Source organism: Cryptomeria japonica, chromosome 1 (assembly GCF_030272615.1).
Source record: "Cryptomeria japonica chromosome 1, Sugi_1.0, whole genome shotgun sequence".
NCBI classification, from domain to species: domain Eukaryota; kingdom Viridiplantae; phylum Streptophyta; class Pinopsida; order Cupressales; family Cupressaceae; genus Cryptomeria; species Cryptomeria japonica.
Window position 1 is genome coordinate 633,652,671 of NC_081405.1, and position 26,102 is coordinate 633,678,772.

Below are 26,102 nucleotides of genomic sequence, written 5' to 3' on the forward strand. Positions count from 1 at the left end.
CTCTAGTGCCTCTTGAATAGTGGATGGCTCAAAATTATCAACAACTGAAGCCATTACTGAAAATTTTACCTCATTGCGAGCCATGTTGCAAATCCTTGGACCTGAAGTGGAAGAGTCTGAGACTCCATCTATTTTTGCATCTCGAATGGTACTAGTATACCACTTCGGTAAGGGTTTTGTGACATTGGTGGGTGTTGATTGACTGTCAATGTTACCATCATTTTTCCCATCCATGTTGAATGTAGGAGCACTATCATAAGTAGATGATGATGTGGGAGAAGAACTTACATGATTTTTCTCATCAAAAATTACATCCCTACTAATGTAAATCTTCTTTGTGTTGGGATCCATAAGGCAACATGCCTTGGATTCATTACTATATCCAAGAAGAATGCATTGCATTAATTTTTTTATGAAGTTTCTTCTCTGTTTTATTAGGAATATGCATATAGGTAGTGAACCCAAACACATGAAGATGAGAGATACAAGGTTTTATCCTTGTCCATGCTTCTTCTGAAGTGATGCCATCAAGAGCTTTGGTTGGTGCATGATTCAAAAGATAAACTACAGCATGTACAGCTTCAGCCCAATATGCATGATCCAGTTGAGAATCTTTCAACATACTTCAAACCAGCTCCACAATAATGTGATTTCTTCATTCAGCAACACCATTTTGTTGAGGTGTGTATGTTGTAGTTAGTTGATGCCGAATTCCATTTTCCTTCAGATATGTGGAGAATTTTGTGCAAAGGACACGAATATGATGATTTGTATCTTTCAGGAGACAAGAATGCAAAACTCTTTGAAGTAGGAAAAAGCTTCATCTTTATGCTGCAAACAATATACCGACATTTTCCTTGAGTGATCAGCAACAAACAACTAAAAGAACATGTATTCTTTATGACTCGGCATGTATTCTATTAGCAATGCACTAAGTCTTGATTATTAGAAATTGTATCAAGCCTAAAAATTTTTCCAATCTCAGTAGTACTAGCAACAATCTCTTCATTTTTAGACTTATCTTTGATAAGACGAATCTTTTTATTCTAATTGCTATCAAACTCTATCCTAAGGTTGTGGTCAAGAAATTGATTAACAGAAAAGAAATTTTTGGTAAGTCCTGGCACGTACAAGACATTAGTAATCCTATAAGGATTTATGCCAAACTTCAAAGAGATGTCACCAATACCTTTGATTTCATGGGTGGTATCATCTCCAAGAGTGATTGTACCATGATGGGGTTTCAATGTGAGAAACCACTCCTTATGTCCAGTCACGTGCTTGGTAGCACCTAAGTCCACATACCATATAGAGGTTGATTGTGAAGCATCTTTTGAGGTGTTGGCTGAAAAAATATACTCCTTGTCTAGAGAATTTCAACAACATTACTTTGTTGTTTCTCTTTGTTCTTCTGCTCCCATTGTGGTTTGCCACTTTGAAATGGCTTCTTTGAATGTGGTTTGTTGGATGATCCTTCGTTGAAGAAGTTGTACCAACAATTTTTCACATCATGTCCAGCTCTTTCACATATTGGACACTTCTTCTCGGGTTTGGATGAAGTACCAGATTTGGGAGGTCCACAGAATTGCTTCATAGGCTTCTTGCATGTATGACGTGTAGTCATGGCATGATCATCCTCACCATGTTCATGGCTTATAGATTCTTCTTTCTGGATAAAATTCATCGACTTTTCAAAAGTGGGCGTTGTCTCTACGACATTTAATGTTGTCACAAATACCTTGTATCTGAATGGTAGTGCTCGTAAAACAATAGGCACCAAAAATGCATCATCAATTGTTTCTCCCAATGCTGATAGGCAAGCTCTCAACTCAGCAATCCTTTTAAGAAAGGATTCCAATTGTTCTCCATTCTTCATCTTCAGACCATGTAGTTGACTTTGCAAATTCAAGATCTGTTTCTAATTCTTCACCTCATACACCATCTTGAGCTTGTCCCATGCATCTTTGGTTATGGATGAGTCATAGATAAAGGGTTCAACTTCATCAGACACACTGAACAAAATGATCAATTTTGCCTTTCTATTAGCTTGATCAATTTTTTTTTGTTCATCAGCATTTGTCTTATGGCGTGTTGTGGTTCCACTGGCCACATCTCAAACTTCCTCAAACTTGAGTTGAGTTTTGAATTTGGTTTTCCATGCGAAATAGTTATTCCTATGCAGTATTTGAGAGTCTAGAAGAAGAAATTTTGGAGACCTTCTTGTCATTATGTCAATTAGATATAGATGTTATTTTGTCTTGCTTCTCATCACTTAGAGCAATGATTTGTTGTAGAAAGAAAAATAACACCCCTTTCAAAGAAGTGAAAGTGACATAATTTATTTCAAAATAGAGGCTTAAAATTGCTAATATTGAATTGTACTACTGAACATAGAATCACAAAAACTTTTAAAGATGAGATGCCATCACACTTGACAAGTTGTTATTTGAAAAACAAACCAAAAAATTTCAAAAAAATGCTAATATAATTAAATGTGATTTTTAAGAGTCCCTTATATGATTTTCTTTAAGAGCTCCTCCTTACCAAGATACATGACTTTCTAAAGAAAGTCACCTATATTTGTGAAGAATGAATATGCTTCAAACTTGGGCCACTCTACATTATCTCCTTTATTTCTTTGGCATAATTGAGATCATCACTATCTACTCAATCACCACTCAATGTAGGTTGCAAGAAAGCTTGGACTCAAGTCGTTGGCTAATCTCCAATGATCAAATTATGCCCTCCTATATTGCCCGAGGTGGCAAGGATGAATTTGATAAAATATGGGTGCATACATTATAGACTTATTCTTTGACAAATGTGGATCAAGAAACCATGACAATATTCTGATGGAAGCATCTCAAGCCTACAATTCACAAACTAACAAACAAAATCCGTCATGGATAAATGCATGCTATCCATTTTGTGAGTAGAAATATCCTTCAGCCAATTCACAGATCATATGCCGAAAAAGGCATCTATTAACATCTGAATAACTCGAGGTCTCAAGCCATGATATGGCTGACACAATCCTTCAGCTAGTTCAGTCAACAATCTTTCTCTGTATTTCAATCTCTTACTAGCAGCAAACTAAATGTTCAAACACTTCTGCAATTTTTTGTTTGATCTTTGATCTCTTGTGACAACTTGCACCCCATTCACAGGCACAGATAAATGGATAGATTCATACACAATGATATGTCTCTAAACCTCTCAAACTTTCATCGCCCAGCTTTAGTGAAGGATTGTGTAATCCTTTCAATTGTGTTGACTCAATATGTCAGTCTTCTTATGACACATAAGAACTCAAGAACTTTGCGCAGTGGGAGCAAACGAAGGAGCTGGATCTGATACCATATCAAAGAATATTGGAAAATCAACAATCTAATTCCATTGAATACGACCATGATTTCTCTATTGCATATTGGGTATAAATAACTTCATCCTATAACAAATTCCGTGCAACAAACTCATGGAGTAAATAGACTTGAACAAACTCTTAAACATAATATGGAAACAAATTATAACAAACTAACAATCAATCTAAACAACTTAACTATATGTGATAACAATGATGGAATACCCAACAGATGATACTCATATAAAGGCTTTGACTCTACAAGTATATTGTGACCTTTGATTCCCAAATAAAGCATTGAATTGCTTTGGAGTAAGATTTTTCTCTTTAAAGGGTTTTCCATCACAAATCATTGTATTATTATGGTATATTACTTTTGTGTTTGTTTCTTTGTAACTGTATGATTAGCTTAATTTTTGCACATACCTTATCTCATAAATTAGTGTAGGAAGTGTATTTCACACCTCTACATCCTTTCACAATATTGACTCTTTGTATATATCATCTTCTTTCACTTCTTGGGTTGAAACTATTGTGTCACTTACCACACCAACAATGATGATGGAATCATAGCTTTATCCTAGCACTACCCCTATGTTGGATGTTTGGTGAGATTGCTACAAATATGTGCTTTGATGATATCTAAGAGATGTGTTGTCATTGATGTCAATGTATTTCTCTATCTATGACAGTGTTGCAGTGAAGTTCGGAATGTTGGTTTGTTCTGCTCATTGATGATCAGAGTTTGCGGATTAAAGGGTTTGTAGAGGATTGTGTATAGCTGATTTAGTATGATTTTCATAGGTCCGCATGAAGATTTGAGTAAGTTATGGATATCTGTGTTGTAGTTGGTTTTTATGTTGTTCACTGTTGCCAAAGTGTTCAGTATTTTGATCTGTATTGCTCCGCATTGTAATATTTGTTACAAGCTAGGGTTGTCGTTGCACCAAAAGATCGACTTGTCAATGCTCGATACAACCACTAGACTTATAGAATCCCCGCGAGGGATGTTGACCCACTGCCAACAATCCCCCTCCTAACGTCACGCGTCGCGACCTGTGTGAGTCAAACCTGTAACCAAGCTCTAATACCACTTGTTACAAGCTAGGGTTGTCGCTGCACCAAAAGATCGACCTGTCAATGCCCAATACAACCACTAGGCTTATAGAATCCACAAGAGGTTGTTAAACCATGTCACGAATCCCTACAAGGGACATTGACCCACTGCCAACAATATCTTGGTTTACGGATCTGGAAGAGTGTTTGGGACATTGATGTAATTCAGTTGGTTCGTGGTTTGGAGCTCCGCAAGTGATTCTAGTAATTTGACAGTCATTCTAGTAAGAGTTCTTGAAGTTCGGTATAATGACGATGTGATTCTAGTAATTTGAGTTGTTGCGGATGTTGCAGTGGTGATTCATGATGTTTATGGATGTTTCTGGATCATGTGCCTTTTGTGTTGATGGTCTGCATTGATCGTTGTGCTTGTGATTGATGATTTTATCCAGTGTGTTGGTGTTCTTCATATTTGTGGTCGACTTGATGCTTGTAGCGTGTAGCGGATGTTCGATGCATAATTCTTAGAGGTGTTTCATATTTGAGGTGTGCGATATGGGTCCATGCTATGTCTTGGCCGACATTGTTTGGTACGCATTTGATTTTGTAGCATGTGTGGTTATATTTTATAATTAGATGAAGTGTGTTGAGCAGACCTCATCAAGCGTTGACGTCATGTATAAATAAATGTAATATCTTTGTAATTATGTATGCAGTGGATGAATGTATGTGCAAATAATGTATTAATCTTTCGGAGGCAGAGAAGAAGTATGAGAAGATAGTTGTTATGTGCTTAACTAGAACTATAACCAGGCATCAGGAGATGTTATTTCTTCAGTTCATGATCTTATGGATGTGATCTGAATCTGTTTGTAAGACAGTGAGTCTTCCTCAGGGTTGTAGCCCTTGTTGTTTCTAAGCAGTGAGCTCTAGGCAGTGTGTTTGAATGCATGTGCATTCTCCATTGTAATATTTCATATACTTCTAACAGAGTATCATCATAATGTGGGTAGGTTCCCACCGTGGTTTTTCCCTTGACCAAGTTTTCCATGTCAAAATCTTGGTGTTATGTGTGTTCTTGATGTGTTGTTGATTCATGCTTTCATAGTTAATAATCAAATCAGATATTAAGTTTAATTTGTGTGAGTTTGTGAGAAAACTGATTCCCCCACCCAAGTTGTCTGTCAGTTGTCAAAGCTATTTCATCACCCTAATGGCGAGATATATGTTGTCCAAATATAATGGATAGTAATTTCAAGCGATATCTATAGCAAGGTTTTCCAAGAAGAAGTGAAATCTCACATAACCAACAACATATATAAATGTTCATTTTCTCCATAAGCATTGTAGCTCACTCATGTTTTATCTACTATTAGGTTATTAAAATTTTGGGAGAATCCCCTTCCCATGCATTCTTGTGCACACCAACATGACCTTGAATGGGTAGATGCCTCGCTTGGGAGATAGATAGTATTGAATGGGCTAGTGATGACTCGCATGATTGTTGTAGTAAGGTTGATAATGATCATGTTAATCCCCTTCTCACAATTGAGTATTATCAACTAGTATGACCCATGATAAGAGCATTACTTTTCTCAAGCTTCACATTACAACAAAATTGTTGAGGATTGGCTTGCAATACCAGAGGATTACATAATTGTTGCAAAATAACTCCACCCTCAGCTATAATTATAAGATGTCATTACGTAAACTATTCACAAATATGTCTCATCCCTAGATTCCTCGTTATGAGGCCCTCAAAAGCCTTGATCAATCTCAAGACAACCAAATAATAAAAGGGGGGTTAATTTTTTCTACTCCAATCTCATTATAAATCCATTTTTTTGGTATTACTCAAGGTTGTATTATCTCATATCAAATTTTCTAATTACAAAACAAACATAGCACCTATATATATATATATATATATATATATATATATATATATATATATATATATATATATATATATATATATATATATATATATATGTCATAAGAGAAGAAGTCATTTATTTCTTCTATTTGTAAAGCGGAAAATCGTGATCGAACCCTAGTTGTTCTCCCCTCCCCAACTCCGAGGAGAGAGAAGGGAGAGTCTCTAGGGTTGATGGTTTTCACTTAGGGGAGAGACTTTACATTCAAAAGAGGGGTTGAAACCCACAAGATCCAATCCCACACAAATGCAAGATTGGATGCTAAATGTGTTTCAAGGGTTAAGAAAGCAAGGCTACCCTCTTTTGTAAAGAATGTTGATAGAAGAATTAAGCTAGGAATGCATAGAAAGTGACAAAGATTCGCTTATAAACTGAGATAGGGATATAGGATGAAGTTGCGGACCTGGAATTAGCAGTAAAATGTCGATACGGCGCTGTCCTGCAAATTTGAGCAAAAGTTGTCGGGACGATGGCGCCCGACGTGCACACGGTCCTCCGCTAAATCCGCGAAACGAAGGGGGATCTGTTCGTCTCTGCACAAGGATTCCAGATCTTCAATTTCAGCCGCGTACCTGCAACCTACACACAGAAAAGCGAAGACGATTGGGGGGTTAGGGATTAGGGGTTTGCCTTTAGGTCAAACCCCGGTTTTGGAATTAACCAAGAAATGAGAAATGTTGTAAATGTAATGTAAAACAAGTACTAATACCTTGTTGTAAGGATGTTTGTATCCTTATGTGCGAAGGTATAGATGTTGTTGTTTGTTGTATGTTGTATGTTGTATGTAGCATGTAGTATGTGATCTCCTCTTCAATGGTTGAATCCTTGTCTTGAATGCAACACTTAGCCTTGAATGGAGACTTGAAATGATCAATTGCTTGAAGGAATGCTTGAATGCTTGAATGCTTGAGTATAGTTTCCACACCTTTTCCATCATATCGAATGAAAGAGGAGAATGTAGTTTATATACTTGCCAATTAGGGCTAATAGACTGATTTTCCCGACCTTAGGCCGACCAGGAAAGATAATTTTCCAATTTGCAAACATAAAGACCCGAAGTCCAAAAGAGACCGGGCCCAAAATAGGACCCAGGGACCAGGGCGCTGGGCGCCATGGTCCTAGGGGACCAGGGCGCTGGGCGCTCTGGTCCCACCTCCCGGGACAGCAGGGTGCAAAGGAGGTTCAGGCCAGGGTGCAAGAAAATGCAGTTTTCAGTGTCATAATCAAGTTTCAGGGTCTCCATTCAGGTTGCGTGTTGCGTCGCCATCGTGAAGACCGAAATGCAGTCGAAATTGCAAGTGTCGCAATTTTAGGACGCTACATTTAGCCCCCACTTTCGCGGGAGTATAATCGTACGCTCATACTTCCGGTAAAGTACAAGGAAACAATATTGAAAAACTTTCACCACGTCAAGGAGGCAAGATACACCAAGCCCCTAGTGGACTAAGGATCTTACGACTTCGATTGACAAAGTAAAAAGGAAGATTACGAGGGAGAACCATGACTGTCAGTAGTAAGGTTCCCTCACTATGAGTCATGCAAGAAAGATATCAAAAATTTTCAAGGCAAAGCTAAATTTGTCAAGAAATTTTCAAGTATCTTGAAAAGATATGGACGGGATGTATGCCCCCCTACGTTAAAGCGATCGCACACGCCTCACCGGGGGTGATTGCTTTAAGGTAGTGATACATATAAGAATGAGAAAGGAAAGGAGCACGTTATCGCAAGGATTTAGCCCCCAAGTGTGAGATAAGCCCAAGGATAATAGACACAAAACACAAAGCACAAGGTGACTTCGCTTTCCTCGGGGTCAGTATGCTGTATGATAATTCATGTATATCATATGTATGTATGCATAATTGTTCTTCATTCCCCAATCAAGGAAGGTCACCTAGAAGAAGGGAACACATGTGTCTTTTGAGTCAACATGAGAGAGATCGAGAGATCTCAATGCTTTGCATCGTCCTCAAGTAGACAACACTAAGGACAACAAATAGAAGAATGAGAATAACACATAGAGGAAGTAACAAAAGAGAGGGGGAGAGAATCTGCTATGCTAATGAAACTAGTCTAGCACGTCATCTACCCCCCGATCTTGCTGATCAATGCTTCGGGAAGGTAGGGAACACGCTAGAGGAGGAACATCCAACACAGCAGATGGAGCTATCACAAGATCCAAACAAGGGCTATGTTCATGTTCCGAGCCACATTGTTCTTGTCTAGGAGCTAGGATAAGTGCTTTAGAAAATTCATTAGATAAATGGTTATCAATATCAACAAGTTCATATTCACTATCAGAATGAACAAGAGTAGCATTTGCATCATGAATAACATTTTCATTTATATCATCATCAAGATTTATAAAAATAGGATCTTTAACTCGCACAGGATCAAGACCATCATGCATCTTATGTTTAGGAGATTTCGGCTCAATCGTCGGCTGAGGAGAAAATGGAATAATGCTTGTTGAAGGTGTTTTTGGAGATTGCAAAGTTTGAGAAGCAGCTGCTTGAGCTCTAAGACGACGCTTTCATCGGCGTTCACGTGCAGAACGATTTCGTCTAGTCTTAGTAGGAAGATTAGGAGATTGAGGAGGAGGAATGTTCTCATCCTTATCACTTGGGTGTTTAGGTTGTGGTCTCTTAGGCTGGATAATAGGAGAAGAGGAAGGTCTCTTCTCTCCATAAGAGGAAGGAGGAGGAACTGCTCCATATAAGGGAGGAATATTTGGTTTAGGAAGGAGACCAAGTCCATCATGACGAGGAGGTATAGGTCTACTTTTAGGAAGTTTATTAGATATAGGCATAGTCACATCCATAGGAATGGATTGGGAATCTTCTTGAGGAAAGACATTGGTTTTATCTTTCAAAGGAAGAACTTCCTTCTCAAGAATGATAGAAATGTCAAGTTTGGGTGTTCTAGGTTCACTTAGAGATAGGATCATATCTGTTTTCCATTTTTGATAAGATTTGAAAAGATGATCACTTCGCGGAGGAAGAGACTAGAATTGTTTAGGCCAAAAGTAATCAATAGGAACGCTAGAAGTTCTTTCAGCTGGTTTAAAGAGACTATGATTGACAGTAACAACTTCACCATTATGGGGAAATTTCAAGCACTTGTGAATAGGAGAAGCAATAGCTTTCATGGAAGACAGCCAAGGATAGCCTAGCTTCACACGAAATTGTTCAGATGATGGAATAATAGCAAAGTCCACATCAAGGGATTTGTTATGGACCTCAATAGGTAATGTAATAGAACCAATTGCAGGGGAAGAAAATGCATCAAATAATTTCACAATCACATCTGTTTTGTCATAGATTACTTGATTCAATTGCAAAGTAAAAAGAAATTCTTCAGTAATGACATTAACCATACAAGAAGGATCAATAAGCACTCCACAACAAGGTGTGTTCTTGACTTTTGCAACTATATATAAAGGACCATCAGGTGCCCTAATAGTTTCACTGGAATCAAATGTGATGGAAGGTTCTTTAGGGATTTTCTGCTGCTCCACAAAGTTAATCACATTCGGAGTCATAGACACGAGATCATCAGGTGAGACAGAGGAATCAGTAGTATCAATCGCATTAGAGGTATGAGAAGGCAATGGATCAGTAAAAATCTGAAGATTTTGGTTAGGAAGAGCTACAGATTTGTTGCCTTTATCATTCACACCAGAAACAGAGATAGTATTATTATCAATCAAATCTTGAATTTTACCTTTTAAAGCAAAACATTTTTCAGTGTCATGCCCAGGTTGACGATGAAATTGACAAAAAGATTTGTTATCAAAATAAGGTGAAGTAATCTTTGCAGGATCAATTTGCCTTATAGGAGGAAGAGTAAGCACATTTTGTTCCAATAACTTATTCATAATACTATGCAATGATTCATTCAAAGGAGTATACTTTCTTTCTCTCTTGAAAAACTTAGAAATAGGAGGCACACCTGATGCTGCAGTCACATTGTTGTTGATGATGTTTTCATTGAATTTAATGGACTCTCTGTTCGGTTTAAACTTCCCAAATGGTTGTTGACTACTATCACCCTTATCACTCGGAGCCATAGGATTTGATTATTCCATTTGACTCACAGTCAGTTGATAATTGTGAAGAGTTGCGCACAACTGTTGGAAAGAAGTAAACTCAGAAAACAGGAGTTTGTCTCGAATGTCTTTTTGTAAATTAGAAATAAAGATTCTTTGAATATCATTGTCAGGCACTGGAAAAGAAATTTGAGCATACAAATGCTTATATCTACCAATGAAATCAGTCACTTTTTATTTAACACCTTGTTTACAATGCATTAAATCAATCAAAGTAACTTTAGGACTTATATTGTTTTGAAATTGTTGAATGAAAGCATTTGCAAGTTGTTCGAAAGAAGTAATAGAATAGGAAGGCAACGAGCAATACCATTGTAGGGCTTTGTCTCTTAATGTTCTAGTAAACAGTTTTGCAAGCAACCTTTGGTCATAAGCAAAATCGGTACATATTGTTTGAAAGGTCTTAACATGTGTTAGAGGATCACCCTTACCATTATAAAGCTCCAAATGTGGAATTTCAACATGTTTAGGGGGGATAGCTCGAACAATGTTAAGAGAAAGTGGGCTCGCAACGTCAAATGTGGGCACACTAAACTTAGATTGATTCATAGAAGCAATTTGTTGCTGTAAAGAAGAGACAGTTTGTGCAAGATTGTTAATGGTCGCTTCAGTCGGAGAGTTCATATTAGATGTGTTAGATTGTGATGGAGGTGTTATGTTATTGAAAGAAGGTAGAGAGTAAGGTGGTGGGACACTATGATAGTTAGTCATAGGAGATGATTGGACAGGAGGAACACTACAAGGAGGAATGGAATGGTTAAATGAATTGCCCCCTTGCGTCATGTTCATTTGTGGAGATGTAATAGGAACACTTATTGAAGGAATGAATGAAGAAGTCGGATTGAATGAAGGAAGAGGGTTAATTGAAGAAGAGGGATTGCCCCCATGACTGGTGATCATAGGAGGAATGTCTTGTGTTGAAGTAGTCATTATGTTTGATGTAAAAGTAGGTATGCTAGCAATAGAAGTCGTCAAAGGAATAGAATGATTGTCTTGAGTAGGAGGTTGTGTATAACCTAAGGTTTCGGCACAACTTTTCATAGGCATCACATTTGAATCCACAATGTGTGCAATACCACGCAAAATATCAATTCCATTCTTATCACTTTGAAGCATACGTTTTAGACCCTCAATTAAAGGAAGAGCTTGACTATCAGGGTATTCTTGAGACATCCATTGTCGAAAATCATCAAATTGGTTATCCAATTTTGAAAGTTGTTCTACAAAAACCTCATGGAGAGCTTCTTCATCATTAAGAGGATTAGAGGAATTACCCATGTCCTCGTTAAAAAGACCATTCAAATTAGGTTCCATCTCCTCAGTAATTAAACCTTGGAAGGACTTAATTCTAAGGCTTCGTCTAACGGGAATAGTGTAAGTAGGGCTTATTGTTGTAAAACTGATGCACTAGAGAGAGAGAAGATTTTGAATCTTAGAGGTAGCAAATTTCAGTAAAGCCAGCCAATCTTCCAGATTTAAGCTGTTAAATACAATCAGGACAATCTCCCAAATTTTCGAAAAAAATGTCCGGCACCGTGGCGCTCTGGGTGCACACGGTCCTCGCAACTTTTTTCGAAATTTGCAGGGATGAAAGTTATGATGATTTTACAGCTAACCTGAAAAAATTGAGTGATTTTACGATCTGTAGATAGGCCAAATTAAAGTTGCAATTTCAAAATTGAACCCTACCAAGATTGTCGAAAAATGCAAAATTTGAATTTTGAAAAAGAGAGGGAAACTGAAATTTTGAATTTTATGATTTTAGAGGGAATACCAAAAGCAATGTAAGTTTCGAAATTTGAAAATTGACTCAATTTCACGCAAAATTCAATTTTGAAAGCGGAAATCAAAGTTGTTGTAATTAAGCACTTAATTTCAAAAGTCACAAATTGCAAAAATTTGAATGAATCACTGAAATTTCGAATGAATGATAACACACTTTTCAGATTTAGGACTGTAAGAAACACAATTTTGATATGAATTTCAATTTCAACAATTTTTGAATAATTAGAAGCCCTAAACCAAGCAATCACAAGACCAACTTTGACTGTAATTTTGAAGGTGTTAAAATTGATAAAATCAGCCAAAATTCTGGATTTTAACAGAAAAATACAGTAAGATCTAGCTCCCGAAATTTCGAAAAAAATGTCGGGGACGATGGCGCTCGGAGTACACACGGTCCTCGCAACTTTTTTCCAAATTTTCAGGGATGAAAGATATTGTGATTTTATTGCGGAATCCAAAGTTACAGCTGATTTGGAGATGTTTTGATCAGTGAAATTGTCGGACAAAGGTTGAATCAAGAGGGTTTCAAAAATTAGGGTTTTGACACTTAACCACTTAATTTTCAAAATTAACGCACAAATATGAATTGATAATTTGTAATAGAAGGGCAGATCTGAAACAAGCATTAACAATTAAACATTTCACAAGTTTAATTACTTAAAAAGAAAATTTAGGGTTTTTATGCAATTAACCTCTAAAATTTTGCAAAAGATCAAACATGGAAATGTAATCAAGGAATCCAATTTTCAGATCTAACTATGAATAATCAGAAAGGATGTTCACGTCGGGTTCACCAAAATGTAAAGCGAAAAATCGCGATCGAACCCTAGTTGTTCTCCCCTCCCCAACTCCGAGGAGAGAGAAGGGAGAGTCTCTAGGGTTGATGGTTTTCACTTAGGGGAGAGACTTTACATTCAAAAGAGGGGTTGAAACCCACAAGATCCAATCCCACACAAATGCAAGATTGGATGCTAAATGTGTTTCAAGGGTTAAGAAAGCAAGGCTACCCTCTTTTGTAAAGAATGTTGATAGAAGAATTAAGCTAGGAATGCATAGAAAGTGACAAAGATTCGCTTATAAACTGAGATAGGGATATAGGATGAAGTTGCGGACCTGGAATTAGCAGTAAAATGTCGATACGGCGCTGTCCTGCAAATTTGAGCAAAAGTTGTCGGGACGATGGCGCCCGGCGTGCACACGGTCCTCCGCTAAATCCGCGAAACGAAGGGGGATCTGTTCGTCTCTGCACAAGGATTCCAGATCTTCAATTTCAGCCGCGTACCTGCAACCTACACACAGAAAAGCGAAGACGATTGGGGGGTTAGGGATTAGGGGTTTGCCTTTAGGTCAAACCCCGGTTTTGGAATTAACCAAGAAATGAGAAATGTTGTAAATGTAATGTAAAACAAGTACTAATACCTTGTTGTAAGGATGTTTGTATCCTTATGTGCGAAGGTATAGATGTTGTTGTTTGTTGTATGTTGTATGTTGTATGTAGCATGTAGTATGTGATCTCCTCTTCAATGGTTGAATCCTTGTCTTGAATGCAACACTTAGCCTTGAATGGAGACTTGAAATGATCAATTGCTTGAAGGAATGCTTGAATGCTTGAATGCTTGAGTATAGTTTCCACGCCTTTTCCATCATATCGAATGAAAGAGGAGAATGTAGTTTATATACTTGCCAATTAGGGCTGATAGACTGATTTTCCCGACCTTAGGCCGACCAGGAAAGATAATTTTCCAATTTGCAAACATAAAGACCCGAAGTCCAAAAGAGACCGGGCCCAAAATAGGACCCAGGGACCAGGGCGCTGGGCGCCATGGTCCTGGGGGACCAGGGCGCTGGGCGCCATGGTCCTGGGGGACCAGGGCGCTGGGTGCTCTGGTCCCACCTCCCAGGACAGCAGGGTGCAAAGGAGGTTCAGGCCAGGGTGCAAGAAAATGCAGTTTTCAGTGTCATAATCAGGTTTCGGGGTCTCCATTCAAGTTGCGTGTTGCGTCGCCATCGTGAAGACCGAAATGCAGTCGAAATTGCAAGTGTCGCAATTTTAGGACGCTACACTATTTATGTCATAATTGAGTCTACTTGAATGAGTAAATTACAATGCAACATATCTAAAAGGTCATTAATTAACTCTCAATCTAGAGATAAGTAGTTGGTTGAATGAGAGAAAGGTGGTCCTTAATAAAATAGAGGTGACACCTAGCCATTAAAGTTGACACCTAACTGTAGCGTCCTAAATTGTACTACTCCCTTACAATTTTGTCCTCACTTGGGCCCTTACCTTGGCATTTGTCCCCTAAGGCTTGATTGAAGTCGTGATTCTGCTCACACCATGGATCAAGCTCAAATTTTCAAAATTTGCATTTCTCTCCCCAAGATCCTGGGACCCTAATGTCCAGGACCATGGCATTGGGCGCCATGGTCCTCTCCAAAAGGGCCCATTTTGGGGCCTCATAACAGTAACATGACTTGAGCGAGAACCTAGATCCTGTGTCGGCTCATATCAGAAAATTAATTTGTTTTTCGACTAGCATGTATAAAAGGAGGTCTCCCCCTCTCATTTTGACATCAAGCATTCATAATTCGAATTCATAATCTAGTCTTGAGATCCAGCAAATTCTAGTGAGCAAGCAATCAGTCTTTTTTAAAGCATTGGAGCAAAAGTAAAGTCAAAGATTCAAGCATTGGAGATGACATTCATGTTCTATTTTATGAAAACTATCTACATGAAACCCTAATTCCTTGTGAAGACAAACAAAAATTCATTAAAAGGTATAACATTAGTGTTTCAGACATTTTCAGCCTTTCCCTCAAAAGGAAAGCATTTCCATTAAAGTACTTCATATACATTTCAATTCTACTTCATGGTTAATTCAAAAATTGAGGTTCAACCTAGGCAAACCCCTATTACAAATCATATTTCCTTCTCTATTGTGTGCAAGAAGAGCTAGAGAGTTGCAATTATCAAGAACAACATTATTCGTAGAGATGAACAGGTTCTCTTTTGGACGACGAAAAGTTCAGAGGACCAGGGTGACTACCACCACGGTCCCAACAATTCAGGACAACCTTTTGGGAACAGATCCGAACATTCATATATTGCTTAGATCTAGGTTTGTGGCTCCGTTTAACAACTATAGCTCACTATTTATGCATAATTGCTTCAATTTATATACATTTGCCCTAATTTCAACATCATTAATTAAATCAATTCAATCTAAAGGGAAATAAGAGTTTAACCTAGGAAACCAAGAATCTGATTAGGATCTTGGTCTATTAGACTTAGATCTATCAAAATCCCATCTTTCCCTAACGTGATGGTCCCCAAGCAAAAATTAGTGGTCTTCATACATGTAATAACGAAACCCTAATTTTTCACCCAAAACACTAACCATCAATCTATAATTGATGAGATAGAAGTGACACTTTGACTTCAAATTAAGGTGGCATGTATCATTATTAACGACCTATGTCAAAGCAATATTACACTTAAAACATAGACTGTCCTTGATGAACTCCTAAATTATCTTGTTGGATGAATTATAGGGGAAGAGCACCAGTTACAGCCCATTTCACTCCTTGCACACCCAACTATAAGAAAATATGGACACAAAAGCTGCAATTGTTTTATACAAGATAATCCACACTTCTCTGTTTCGTTCAATAACACATTACATATTTATATGAGTTCCTACATTATAGGAACTCACTAATTATTTGAGTTGTTAAAACAACTCAAATAAAGATACTTTCGTACAACCATATAATTCTACATATGATTAAAACAAACCTAACAAATAATTTAATATTGCTAACAAACATAACCACTACGTGAGTTATTACTTTACCTCACACACTCTATCCCATGTGAATGCTAATTTGAATTCCAAACACCCCCCAAATATTAACTTTAAAGACAAAAAAAAATAGAAAAAAAATAAAAAATAAAATAAAACATTCACAATTTTCACATGTACCAATAGTCACCCATTTTTTTAGCATTTTTGGACCATAATTGACCCATTTGTGCACCATTATCGGTACCCATAGCACTCGACTACTGGGGCATTAGTGTAGAAGTACTGGCCATTTTAAGTGTATGATTAATGGGACATCTTTAAGCAAGTATAAGGCGACACTTTGAAATGTGTACTTTTTGACCCTTGCACACAACATAACGAATCCCACAATGTACATCGTTACTGGCCAAAAACCAAATCAATAACTATAAACAATTAAGTAATATGTGGAGACAACCTAAAAAAATCGTCAAAATCCAATACACAATTCAAAACTTGTGGATACGCAAAGTTAGCTATAATGACTACTGGTACGCTTCCCCTAATATTAAATGCAACCTCTTTAAGTAAAAGAAGGAATGCTTCCCTAATATCAAACGCCACCTCTTTAAGTAAAAGAAGGAATGCTTCCCTAATATTAAACACCACATCTTTTAAGTAAAAAAGAAATGGAATTCTTTAAGTAAAGGAAAGAATGGAATTGACTCCCTCCAAGATTATGTGAACTGTTCACGTAGAGAGGTCCCTACCAACTTGTCCCCAAAAGAGGATAGAGAAAGTGACCCACCAAAAGAGGATAGAGAAAGTTAAACTTACAAGGAATGGAATTGACACCTAAAAAGATTATGTGAAGTGTTCACAAGGAGAGGTCCCTACCACACACAAAAGAGGATAGAGAAAGTGACCCACCAAAAAGATAAGATAAATGAAATATTTAAGTAAACTTTAACAAAATAGATACAATATTACATTTGCATAAACTATTCTAGATGAAATATAATATAAAGCCAAAATTCCCTAGTTTGGGCGATTGATTTCTTCTCTGATTGGCTGGTGTGATCGTTTAATTTTTGAATGAGGACTTTCTTTAAAACGTCCAAATAAAAAGAGTTAGTGTTGAAGCAGTGAGCTTTGCATAAAAGCCCAACAAGCCATCCCCAAAGAATGTTGGTATCGTATAAGGCAGTTGTTGTTGAATTTTCCAAAGCTAAGCAGAGAATTCAAACCCGGGACATTTTGAGAGATAAAGCCTACATCCTTTGAGAAGAGAAAACACTTGGGTCCCAATCTCTCCCTTAACTCCAAGAGAGCGGGAAGAAAATTTCACAGGACACATATTTTCCTTGGCAAATGGGTATCCATTTGTTATGGGAATGACTCTCAACCTGAGATCTGCTAAGAGTAGTAGTATGCAAAAGCAAGCAAAGGATGGAACGGTGGAAGAATCAATCTGGCAAATAGGGTGAATTTAATCTCTTTGAATGGCCTAAAGGCGATCGGCTTTTAGCCTTATTGTGTTCTGCAACCAAAAAGAAAAAATAATGTATAGACCAGCAAAGCATACGAGGCTAGCGATCTCTATCTCTACCTTGATCCAAGCAATGCTTAAAACAATCGGAGATGCTCGACAAGGAACATTTAGTCGTATCTTGGATTGTAGAGTAAAATCTCGGTAAAAAATATTAAGTTATTTTAGATTGTAGACTAAATTTCCAATTGTTGGTGTAAATAATTATTCATCTTGAATATTATTACACCTTATTTAAGTTTACTTAAGAAATGCATTTCATAGTAGTTTGGGTATGAGACACTTGGATGTTTGTGCCACATTGGGATAGTGTAAGAGAATTTCCACCTTTTATGGTGTGATCTTATTATTACTCTATCATATCCACTTATTGTAGAGTGATAATTCCACCTTTAGTGGGTGATCCACCTCATGTGGAATATTTTATTGTTTCTCCTACCTACCCACACCTATTTCCTACCTACCCTTATTTCTTATTGAATCACATGTCATGTTTGTGTGCTCGCATATCCATATAGTTTTGTCTATATAAGCAGGCACATCTACATTGTAAACAACAACAACGATTGATGATCCAGTTGATCACATTTTGCATCTTGATAGAATACAGTTTATTCCTATCATTTATTTTGTTCTCTCTTGTTTGTGCTTTCCATTGCCTCTAGACCTTGGCAAAATCTCACACCAATGATATCTAGTCTGTCAGCTAAATTGTCATGGTACCAAACCAATATGGTTGAAAATAAACAACGAGCACGTTGTTTGTTGTTTTAGGTATCTAACATGTATTCCTATCATTTATTTTGTTCTCTTGTTTGAATTTTCCATTGCCTCTAGATCTTGGCAAAATCTCACAGCTAAATTGTCATGGTACCAAACCAATATGGTTGAAAATAAACAGCCAGCACATTGTTTGTTGTTTTAGGTATCTAACATGTCGAACACAACCGAAACACAAGCTTAAAGTCAGTAAAGATGGCTATAAATCAAGAAAAATAAAGATTCATAGATCAAGAAAAGATGAAGATTCATGAATGGCAATAGAATTACTGCTCTAAGCTGGCTATCTCAGCTTGGCATGATCACTGTTATATATATATATATATATATATAAAAGAAAAGTTCAGTGCTTTATGGTTGATCATTTCAGCAGTAACGCACTCATTTCAGCAGTAACGCACTGTGTCTTGAAGACATTTTAGTGTCTTCTGTAACTGCTTCATATGACATTTTTTTTGGTTTTTTTCTTCTTGTTACCTGGGTCTTCACAGGTTATAAGGATGTTTACGGTGGGCATTAAGGCTGCAATGCTGCGGATTTCATTGCAGAGAAATTTGATGATCAAGTCAAGAGCGAATGGCCAGCACAGAAGGTAACTAAAATTGTAAATTGAACAATAGAAAAGAGTTTTTTGGAGCAGGAAAAAATACTAGACGCTCCGAAAATTTGCATACTATTAGAGACATTAAGTTGATTCCTTTCAAGCATTTCTTTTTGTGACAATTTGTCCCATGATCCATTTGAGGCCTAATTTCTTTGGAATGGGAACTTTTTCTTCGTTCTTTGGATAGTTTCTGAACCTTTGCCTATTGATTTTGTATAATATGAATAGACGCTTTGAATGAAATCTTACATGTCAGGATGCAAGCAGTTGGGCTTGTGTGACTGCTGTGGTCAAGGATGGTTGTTTACTACTTGTAAATCCTAAAGCCATAACCTGTAATCATAACCAACAGAGGAAAACAAAAAGAACGGGTTGGAAATCTGGTAATCAAACACGGTTTGCTGCATAGACTTGTATCCCACATATTTTTAAACTGGAACAGAGCAAAATAAACAGAAAAGAGTTTAGAATCTGGTAAGCATAACTCAAACCCGAATCGCACCAGCCTTTTCGGTGAATATTGAGGGATTTGCCGCACTGTGACCATGTGGATATTCAATGCAGAGCCTCATCTGGTTGTGAATATCTAATACTGGCATCTGGGAAAGGATAGGCTCAAATTTTTAGGTGTACTTTGCGCTCTCATTTGTGTTTGCTAATATTTTTTATTTCTATTCCAGTTCTCACCATAAAGCTGTTAATCTGTGTACTTAGAACTTAGCTCACAACTATTTTATGTGGATTTTAGTAACATAATATGTTGCACTTAAATACTTCTGAGATCAATAATCAAAAGTCTGAGGGCATTGCAAGGCCTTTCTCAGACAGAACAGCAGCTACTTTCAAGGCCTTTCTCACGCAGAACAAATGCATGGAAACTAGCTTTCCTGAACAATTTAAACTAAAGAATATGGAATTAAAGCAGTAGCCCCTACCCAAGGCCAGGAATATTTCTTACGAAACACACTTTACTCTATAATAGATTCGTTTACAGCTTCAAAAAACTGACGGGCCCTTAAAATGCATAAAATAAGTATGCCGAGATCCAAGAAAAGGATAAACGAGTATAAACCAAAATGTTCGGAATCTGAATTGATTTTTTTTATCATCATGCTACTAAGAATTTCAAGATATTATTAAAAACTCCAGACACATGCCGAAAGCATAAAATCATAAAATCTCTGAAAAAAAAATTATGCATCCAAGTCAAAGATACTTTTCACAAAGAGATGTGTCCACCAAATTAAAAAATAAATCAATCGAATCCCCGAACCGTAAAACGTCACATTCTTAATCATACAAATATTCCAGTGCTGTGAGATTCAGGATAGTTTTGTAAGGAATCCGTCAACTTCTGAGTCCAATCTTGAATGATTTTGGCTGAATGGATACCCTCACTTTTAGGATTTTGGCTGGATGGATACCCTCACTTTTGAAATTGAAAGATTTTGAAATCTGGGAGGATTTTGGCTGGATGGATACCCTCAATTTTTCAAATTTTGCTCTAAACCGGGAAAAACTTCCGGTAGCAACTTTGCTCAAATGGGTATACCCCTATTTTTGATCTCTCAACTCAGAGATTAGGTTCCCCTCAGTTTTGGGGGTTGAGCCACAATGACCATGGCCAAATGGGGCCCCTCAATTTTTATCAAAGATAATACCGCAACAGTGGATTTTGGATGCCCTCTAAAGGGATCAAAGGCAATACCACGAGTGTGAAATCAAATCATCACATACACTAAACTGCATATTCCAATTGCCCTGGGTATTTTTGGCTCTGAACCGAGGAGACTTTAGCCTAAGGGTCAGGCTCTCCTGTGGGCTTCTTATATAAAACCCTCAAACCCAAATTCTATGAGATATTGCTCAGCTATTTCCGGATTCATTGTTGCATCAATGTTTCAGATGAAAAAAGTTAGAGAGCATGCAGAAACTTGATAGAAAAAATTACAAACAATCGAATCGAATCTGAAAATAGATTATGAATACCCTCAAACCCTCTAAAGTTAAAAAAAAATAAAAATAAAAATACTCCATAATTACCGAAATGGCATCTAGCAAGCAACTGTACGGGAGCATGATGAGTGGGTCCGGCAAAAAAAAAATTTAATATCTTTATTTATAAACGATCCAAAGTATTACAAAAATCCTGAAACCCAAAAGCTCACAATACGAGCCGAAAGAGGAAAGGTAGTTGCCCTTACATTCTGAATGATCCATCATGGGAAAGTAGAACAAAACTGTTCAATCACTATTATTAAATAAGAAAAACACAGAAGCAAATGCCGTACGATTAATTGAAAAAAGTATTAAAAAGTTCTGTCGTTACAGCTGGAGGATAACTAAATAGAAATAAGAGTTGATACATTTTTAATATACAAAACCTATGCAGAGACTAGTGCACACAGTGTGTAAAACAAAGCTAGCACAACTATAAGCAAATTACTGTTAAAAACCTTTGAAAGTAATCCCTCTAACCAGAGAGAGTAGCACTAAACTGCGACTGTAGAGCTCTAATTACTACTTCTACTTCCCAAGGAGAGCTTTGAACCACCAAACGCCTTTATCCTGGGGTGTTTCCTCTTCAGGAATCTGGGTGTGAGTCGTCTTGTGCAGAAGGTCCACATTGTACCCCTGCTCTCGGGCCTTATCCAGCAGCTGATTATAAATCTCTTCATCCAGCTCAGGCTCTCTGCTCAATATCTGCACATTCAAAGATACACCATTACTATGAAATCAAAAACCAATTAGGCCTGAGAAGCTTAACTACAATTGCAGCAAGGATAGAGGGGATGATTGGACAAAAAAAACCCTTTTAACACAAATTGAAGGTATTGATATACACACCCACAGAGACTTCCGAGAGGGCTGTCCGACCATAGCCCAGCGGTAGTCTTCATCAATGGCCATGACCCAGTAGTCACCAAGAACAGGAAAAAGGGGCAAAAATGGCGGCACATAGAACTTGACCTTGAGTTTGGCCTCATCACTCTGCAGATCAACCTTATACGCACTGCCCTCGATGGAACCCCTCTTCCCATTGCTCCATGTCTCGTTGAGGACATGGACAGTATTGTCTGGGTTAAGGGTATATGTTGCCTGTGTATTCACACCATCCTTGGGCTGAAAGCGTGACGGAATGGAGGCGATCTCGTACCAGCGCCCCATGTACCTTTCCAGATTTAACCCCTTTACTACTTCCAAAGCGCCTTTGCTCGCCATTCTTTTCTTCAATTCCCAAGACAAATTGTCTCACTTCCTGCAAAATCCCAACACAAATTGTTTCCCAAAGATGATCTAACCAACTATGGATGTCTGAAAGTGTTCTGCAAGGATGAGATAAAGCTCTGCCACCGCTTCCTTGCCTTGTGCATAAAGAAATCGATTTTGTCTTCCACGCACGTGTCAGTTTTCTGTGAAGAAGTAGAAGCTGCTTGCGTGTTCAAATTCAGCCCCTCAGGGATTCAATAATGTGTGGGTTAAATGTGAAGAGTCAAAAACCAGTGGAGAAAATGCAGCCTCTAGGGTGTTCTAGAGCTTTCTTGTTATGGTAATTCCGTGTCATTATTGTATCAATTTGTTACATCCCACTTGTGTTTTAGATATTTTGATGTTATTTTCTTCATTGATATTTGTTGTTCACTATTGTGCAAAACATATGTTGATCATCTAGTTTTAATCATTATGGAATATGAGATGTTTGTTTCTTTTATCAATCAATGTAATGAGTTCTGAAAAGGTAGGGGAAGTAGGTCGGAAAGTAACAAAAGAAGGATTCAATGCCATCTATAATCCTATCTCTAAGTTGAAACTTGTAGAGTAGTGTTTAACTTGTTACCATCAACGAGTGTCGAGTCAGGAACCCTACTAGTTAGTGTAAGTGATTAGGGTTTCTACCATCTTGGTCTTGGATTTGGTATTCATTTCTTTCGACCAAACCATTTGAGATCTTTGACTTAACTCTATATGTTCCCTATAATTTTGGAACTTTCTTAAAGCCATTTGTTTATTATTATTAAAAAACACAATTTTATATATATATATATATATATATATATATATATATATATATATATATATATATATATATTAGTTTATTTTAAATTCTTATCGCAAAACCTTGTATGGCTTAATTATGAATGTCATAGTTTATTTTAATAAAAGCATCGCTTATTGTATATCAATGGGTTCGTATGTGAATCAACCCATTTTAGTTGAAGCAAATTATCTAACCTATGTACGAGTTGATTAACGCTTGTAGACACCTACAATTGTCCAGCCTAATTATTTTATCCTAAGTCTTCTATTAATTAAATAAATTTATTTAATGAATTCATTCATTTATCCTCTTCTAAGCCTTTCCCTATTTAAAGAAATATTTTTATTTATTTAAATTATCTTTTCCTTAAATTAAATAATATTTTATTTATTTAATTGGTCTCACTTCCTCTATTAATTACAAATTTATTTAATTAATTCGTTATATTTTTCACTCTATGACACATGTCATTTATCTCTTAATTTTCCTCTACCTACCCCCTTCATTATTTTATTATTTTTCCTCACTACCCTCTTATTATTTTATCATTTTCTATACCTACTCTTTAATTCTAGCCGACCATTTATCTTTTCACCTCTTAATCTTATCCCTCAATTTTCTAAGGTCTTCTTCATATAAAAGGATTATTTCATCTTTATCAAATCCAAATAAGCAATCTAGCAATCTGACAATCTAGCATTGGAACGTACTTTTTTACATTCTAGCATTTATATTTTGTATTCATCATATTTCAAATCTCCAATAAATCATAGCTTCTTGTGTGTGTGCTTCTGAAAACATCATTTTTTAACACAAGATCTTGGTTGATAGAAGTGCAATGAAGTAGTTTTATAGCATGCATATGTGTTTTTAGTTTAGATTTTGGTTTGCATTGTGTGTGTTTTGCAGGTACTCTATTGAGAATGTCAGGTTAAATCTGGATCTTAATTCCATAAGATCTTAGACATTTTTCTCCATCTACACCACCATAGTGGCAAAGGCGGAAATTGTAGCATGTTGGGCAAATTCGAATGAGATGAAACTCAAATTAATAGGAATGAACTTGAAATGAACCCAACCATTTCTTTTGGCAAAATATAGAAAGTCTTTTGAATCCATAAAGCAGATTACGAATTGAGAAGTATTTTTCTGAAGAATACATTCGAACTCTTTTATTATTAAAGCATACATAGTATTTCTAGTATATTGTTTGCTCTGCAACGAGAGCTTCAAATTTGTTGGTCTGGCGCTACTCCTACATTGCCAACCCGTGGGAGCTAAGAAGGAAATCGCTGGTGTAGATTTTCTGATAGGGAAGCCACAACATATCATACTCTTGTTGCATTAATCAGGTCATGTTCTCATATATTGGAACAACTCTATAATTTTCACTCCCATACTTCTTGATTATGAAAGGAAAAGACTCATTGTGTTTCTTGAATTAAGAAAGATTATTTCTTTGTTTGAGTTGAAGCTTAAAAGAAGCTCTATATAAATAAGAATGGGAAACGCATTTTGTTTATATAGCTAGTTGTAGCTTAAATTAGTAGCATAATGAATTTAAACTGGTACCAAACCCTATGAGATTTGGGTTCAATTGATTCGTTGAGATATCTCAAAATACAACTGAGTTAGAGTGATAACAACAAAAACTTATTTCAAAATCTGGTCATGTTCGTATCATAAGGACTTGGAAATATTGTTTTTGCACATAAATGCCAAGGTTGTGATTACATGAGTGATACCTTATTTATGTTATTTTGCACTTTCAATCAAATTAATGAAAAGCTTAACAAGATTAGCTAAGCTCAAATAAGAATGCCAAATAAAACAGTAACCTGGATATGGTAAAGATTGTTATTAGAATGTTCTCGGTATTATTAATCGAGTCTATGTGAGTAATTATGTCTCTTATAGGAGAAGAATGAAAAAATACCCTAGCATGAAGAAGGTTACATAGGCAGGACAATAACTCTTCATATTCCATAAATGCAGATTTGCATATATATAAACATATGGAGCAGTGTTAGCTCATATATACATAGTGCATGTTCCAGTTAGCACGTATATGAGAGTTAACAGCAAGTTGCCTATCTAGTCTCCCTCATGCCTAGGTATTTAATACAAGACCAAAACAATGAAGTAGTAAACCACGGAAGTGACACATTTTTCCATAATAAGACAGCAAGGTTGTATACTTCACACCAAATCAAATAAAAATTAAAAGTCTTCAAACCTCAAGAAGCAGAAAATCCAACCAAGATGAACAAGTTATGTCACTTAGTAGAGAACCATTGTTTATACTTGATTCATGTGTGTGTTGTAACTGGTTACCAAGTTGAAAGCTAAGCGGTCATCCATGAGTTGAGTTTTCCCAACAAAAGAATAGAAGTCTTATAGAGTTCAAGTTGTAGTCGAGTCACGAAGAGAATGAACTATGAATGTTAAGGTAGAAGTACCTTCGAAAGTACTAGTTGTGTACCTAATCCTTTAAGTGTGTTTAAGTGTATGAAAATAATGACAAAAGCCATGTTATGATATTGTATAGTGGTATTGAATACATTTTAAAACTCAGAATAATCCTAGGATTGAAATATAAATTACAAGCAACATTGTTATAATGATAAGCTATGGCTGGATAGGAAGCCAAAGTGGCTAGCCAAAGAAGACTTGAAAGCATAGACTCAATTAGAATCTAGCATAAACATTTGAGATGGTTAGTAGAACCAAACATGAAATTAAAAGTTAGAAATCATTTAATACTGGTATGTATTCCTAGAAAGGATAAGTGCAAAAGTTTTGTGTTTCCCCCAATCAGCAAAGTTCCAGACTTGAGAGACTCTTGGTACAATTAACAATTGTAAGATAATACAGTAATGGTAAACTGAGTTCTCATACTTAAGAACAAGAGAGAGCAGGTTAGCTATCTCATGAGCTCAAGTATGGAACCAAAAGGTATCATCAACAAAGAAGATAAAAATAAATTAAAAGTGTTCATAAATCAGGATTAATAGCTAGTGATGCTTAGTACTACAAGTCTATTTTCTTCTAAGTCAAAAATGTATGTGTAAGCCTAGTAAGCCTCAAATAGATTCAGTATG

At 36.7% G+C, this 26,102-nt stretch overlaps 1 protein-coding gene across 1 annotated transcript; it reads right to left on the reverse strand.

The window, feature by feature from the left end:
* Positions 1-21,237: 21,237 nt before the first annotated feature.
* LOC131042459 (temperature-induced lipocalin-1) lies at positions 21,238-22,472 on the reverse strand. Its single transcript, XM_057975739.1, has 2 exons — positions 21,810-22,472; positions 21,238-21,665 (listed from the first exon to the last, which is right to left on the reverse strand). Exons 1-2 carry the CDS (start codon positions 22,182-22,184, stop codon positions 21,489-21,491), a joined length of 552 nt encoding a protein of 183 aa, XP_057831722.1. The 5' UTR covers positions 22,185-22,472; the 3' UTR covers positions 21,238-21,488.
* Positions 22,473-26,102: the final 3,630 nt, after the last annotated feature.

What these genes read in the sequence shown, in the direction of transcription:
- LOC131042459 (XM_057975739.1), bottom strand. Translation starts at nt 22,184, where the DNA reads ATGGCGAGCAAAGGCGCTTTGGAAGTAGTAAAGGGGTTAAATCTGGAA. An exon ending in CCTCTCGGAAGTCTCTGTGG is followed by an intron (nt 21,666 to 21,809) that starts GTGTGTATATCA and finishes TTGAATGTGCAG; the next exon opens with ATATTGAGCAGAGAGCCTGA.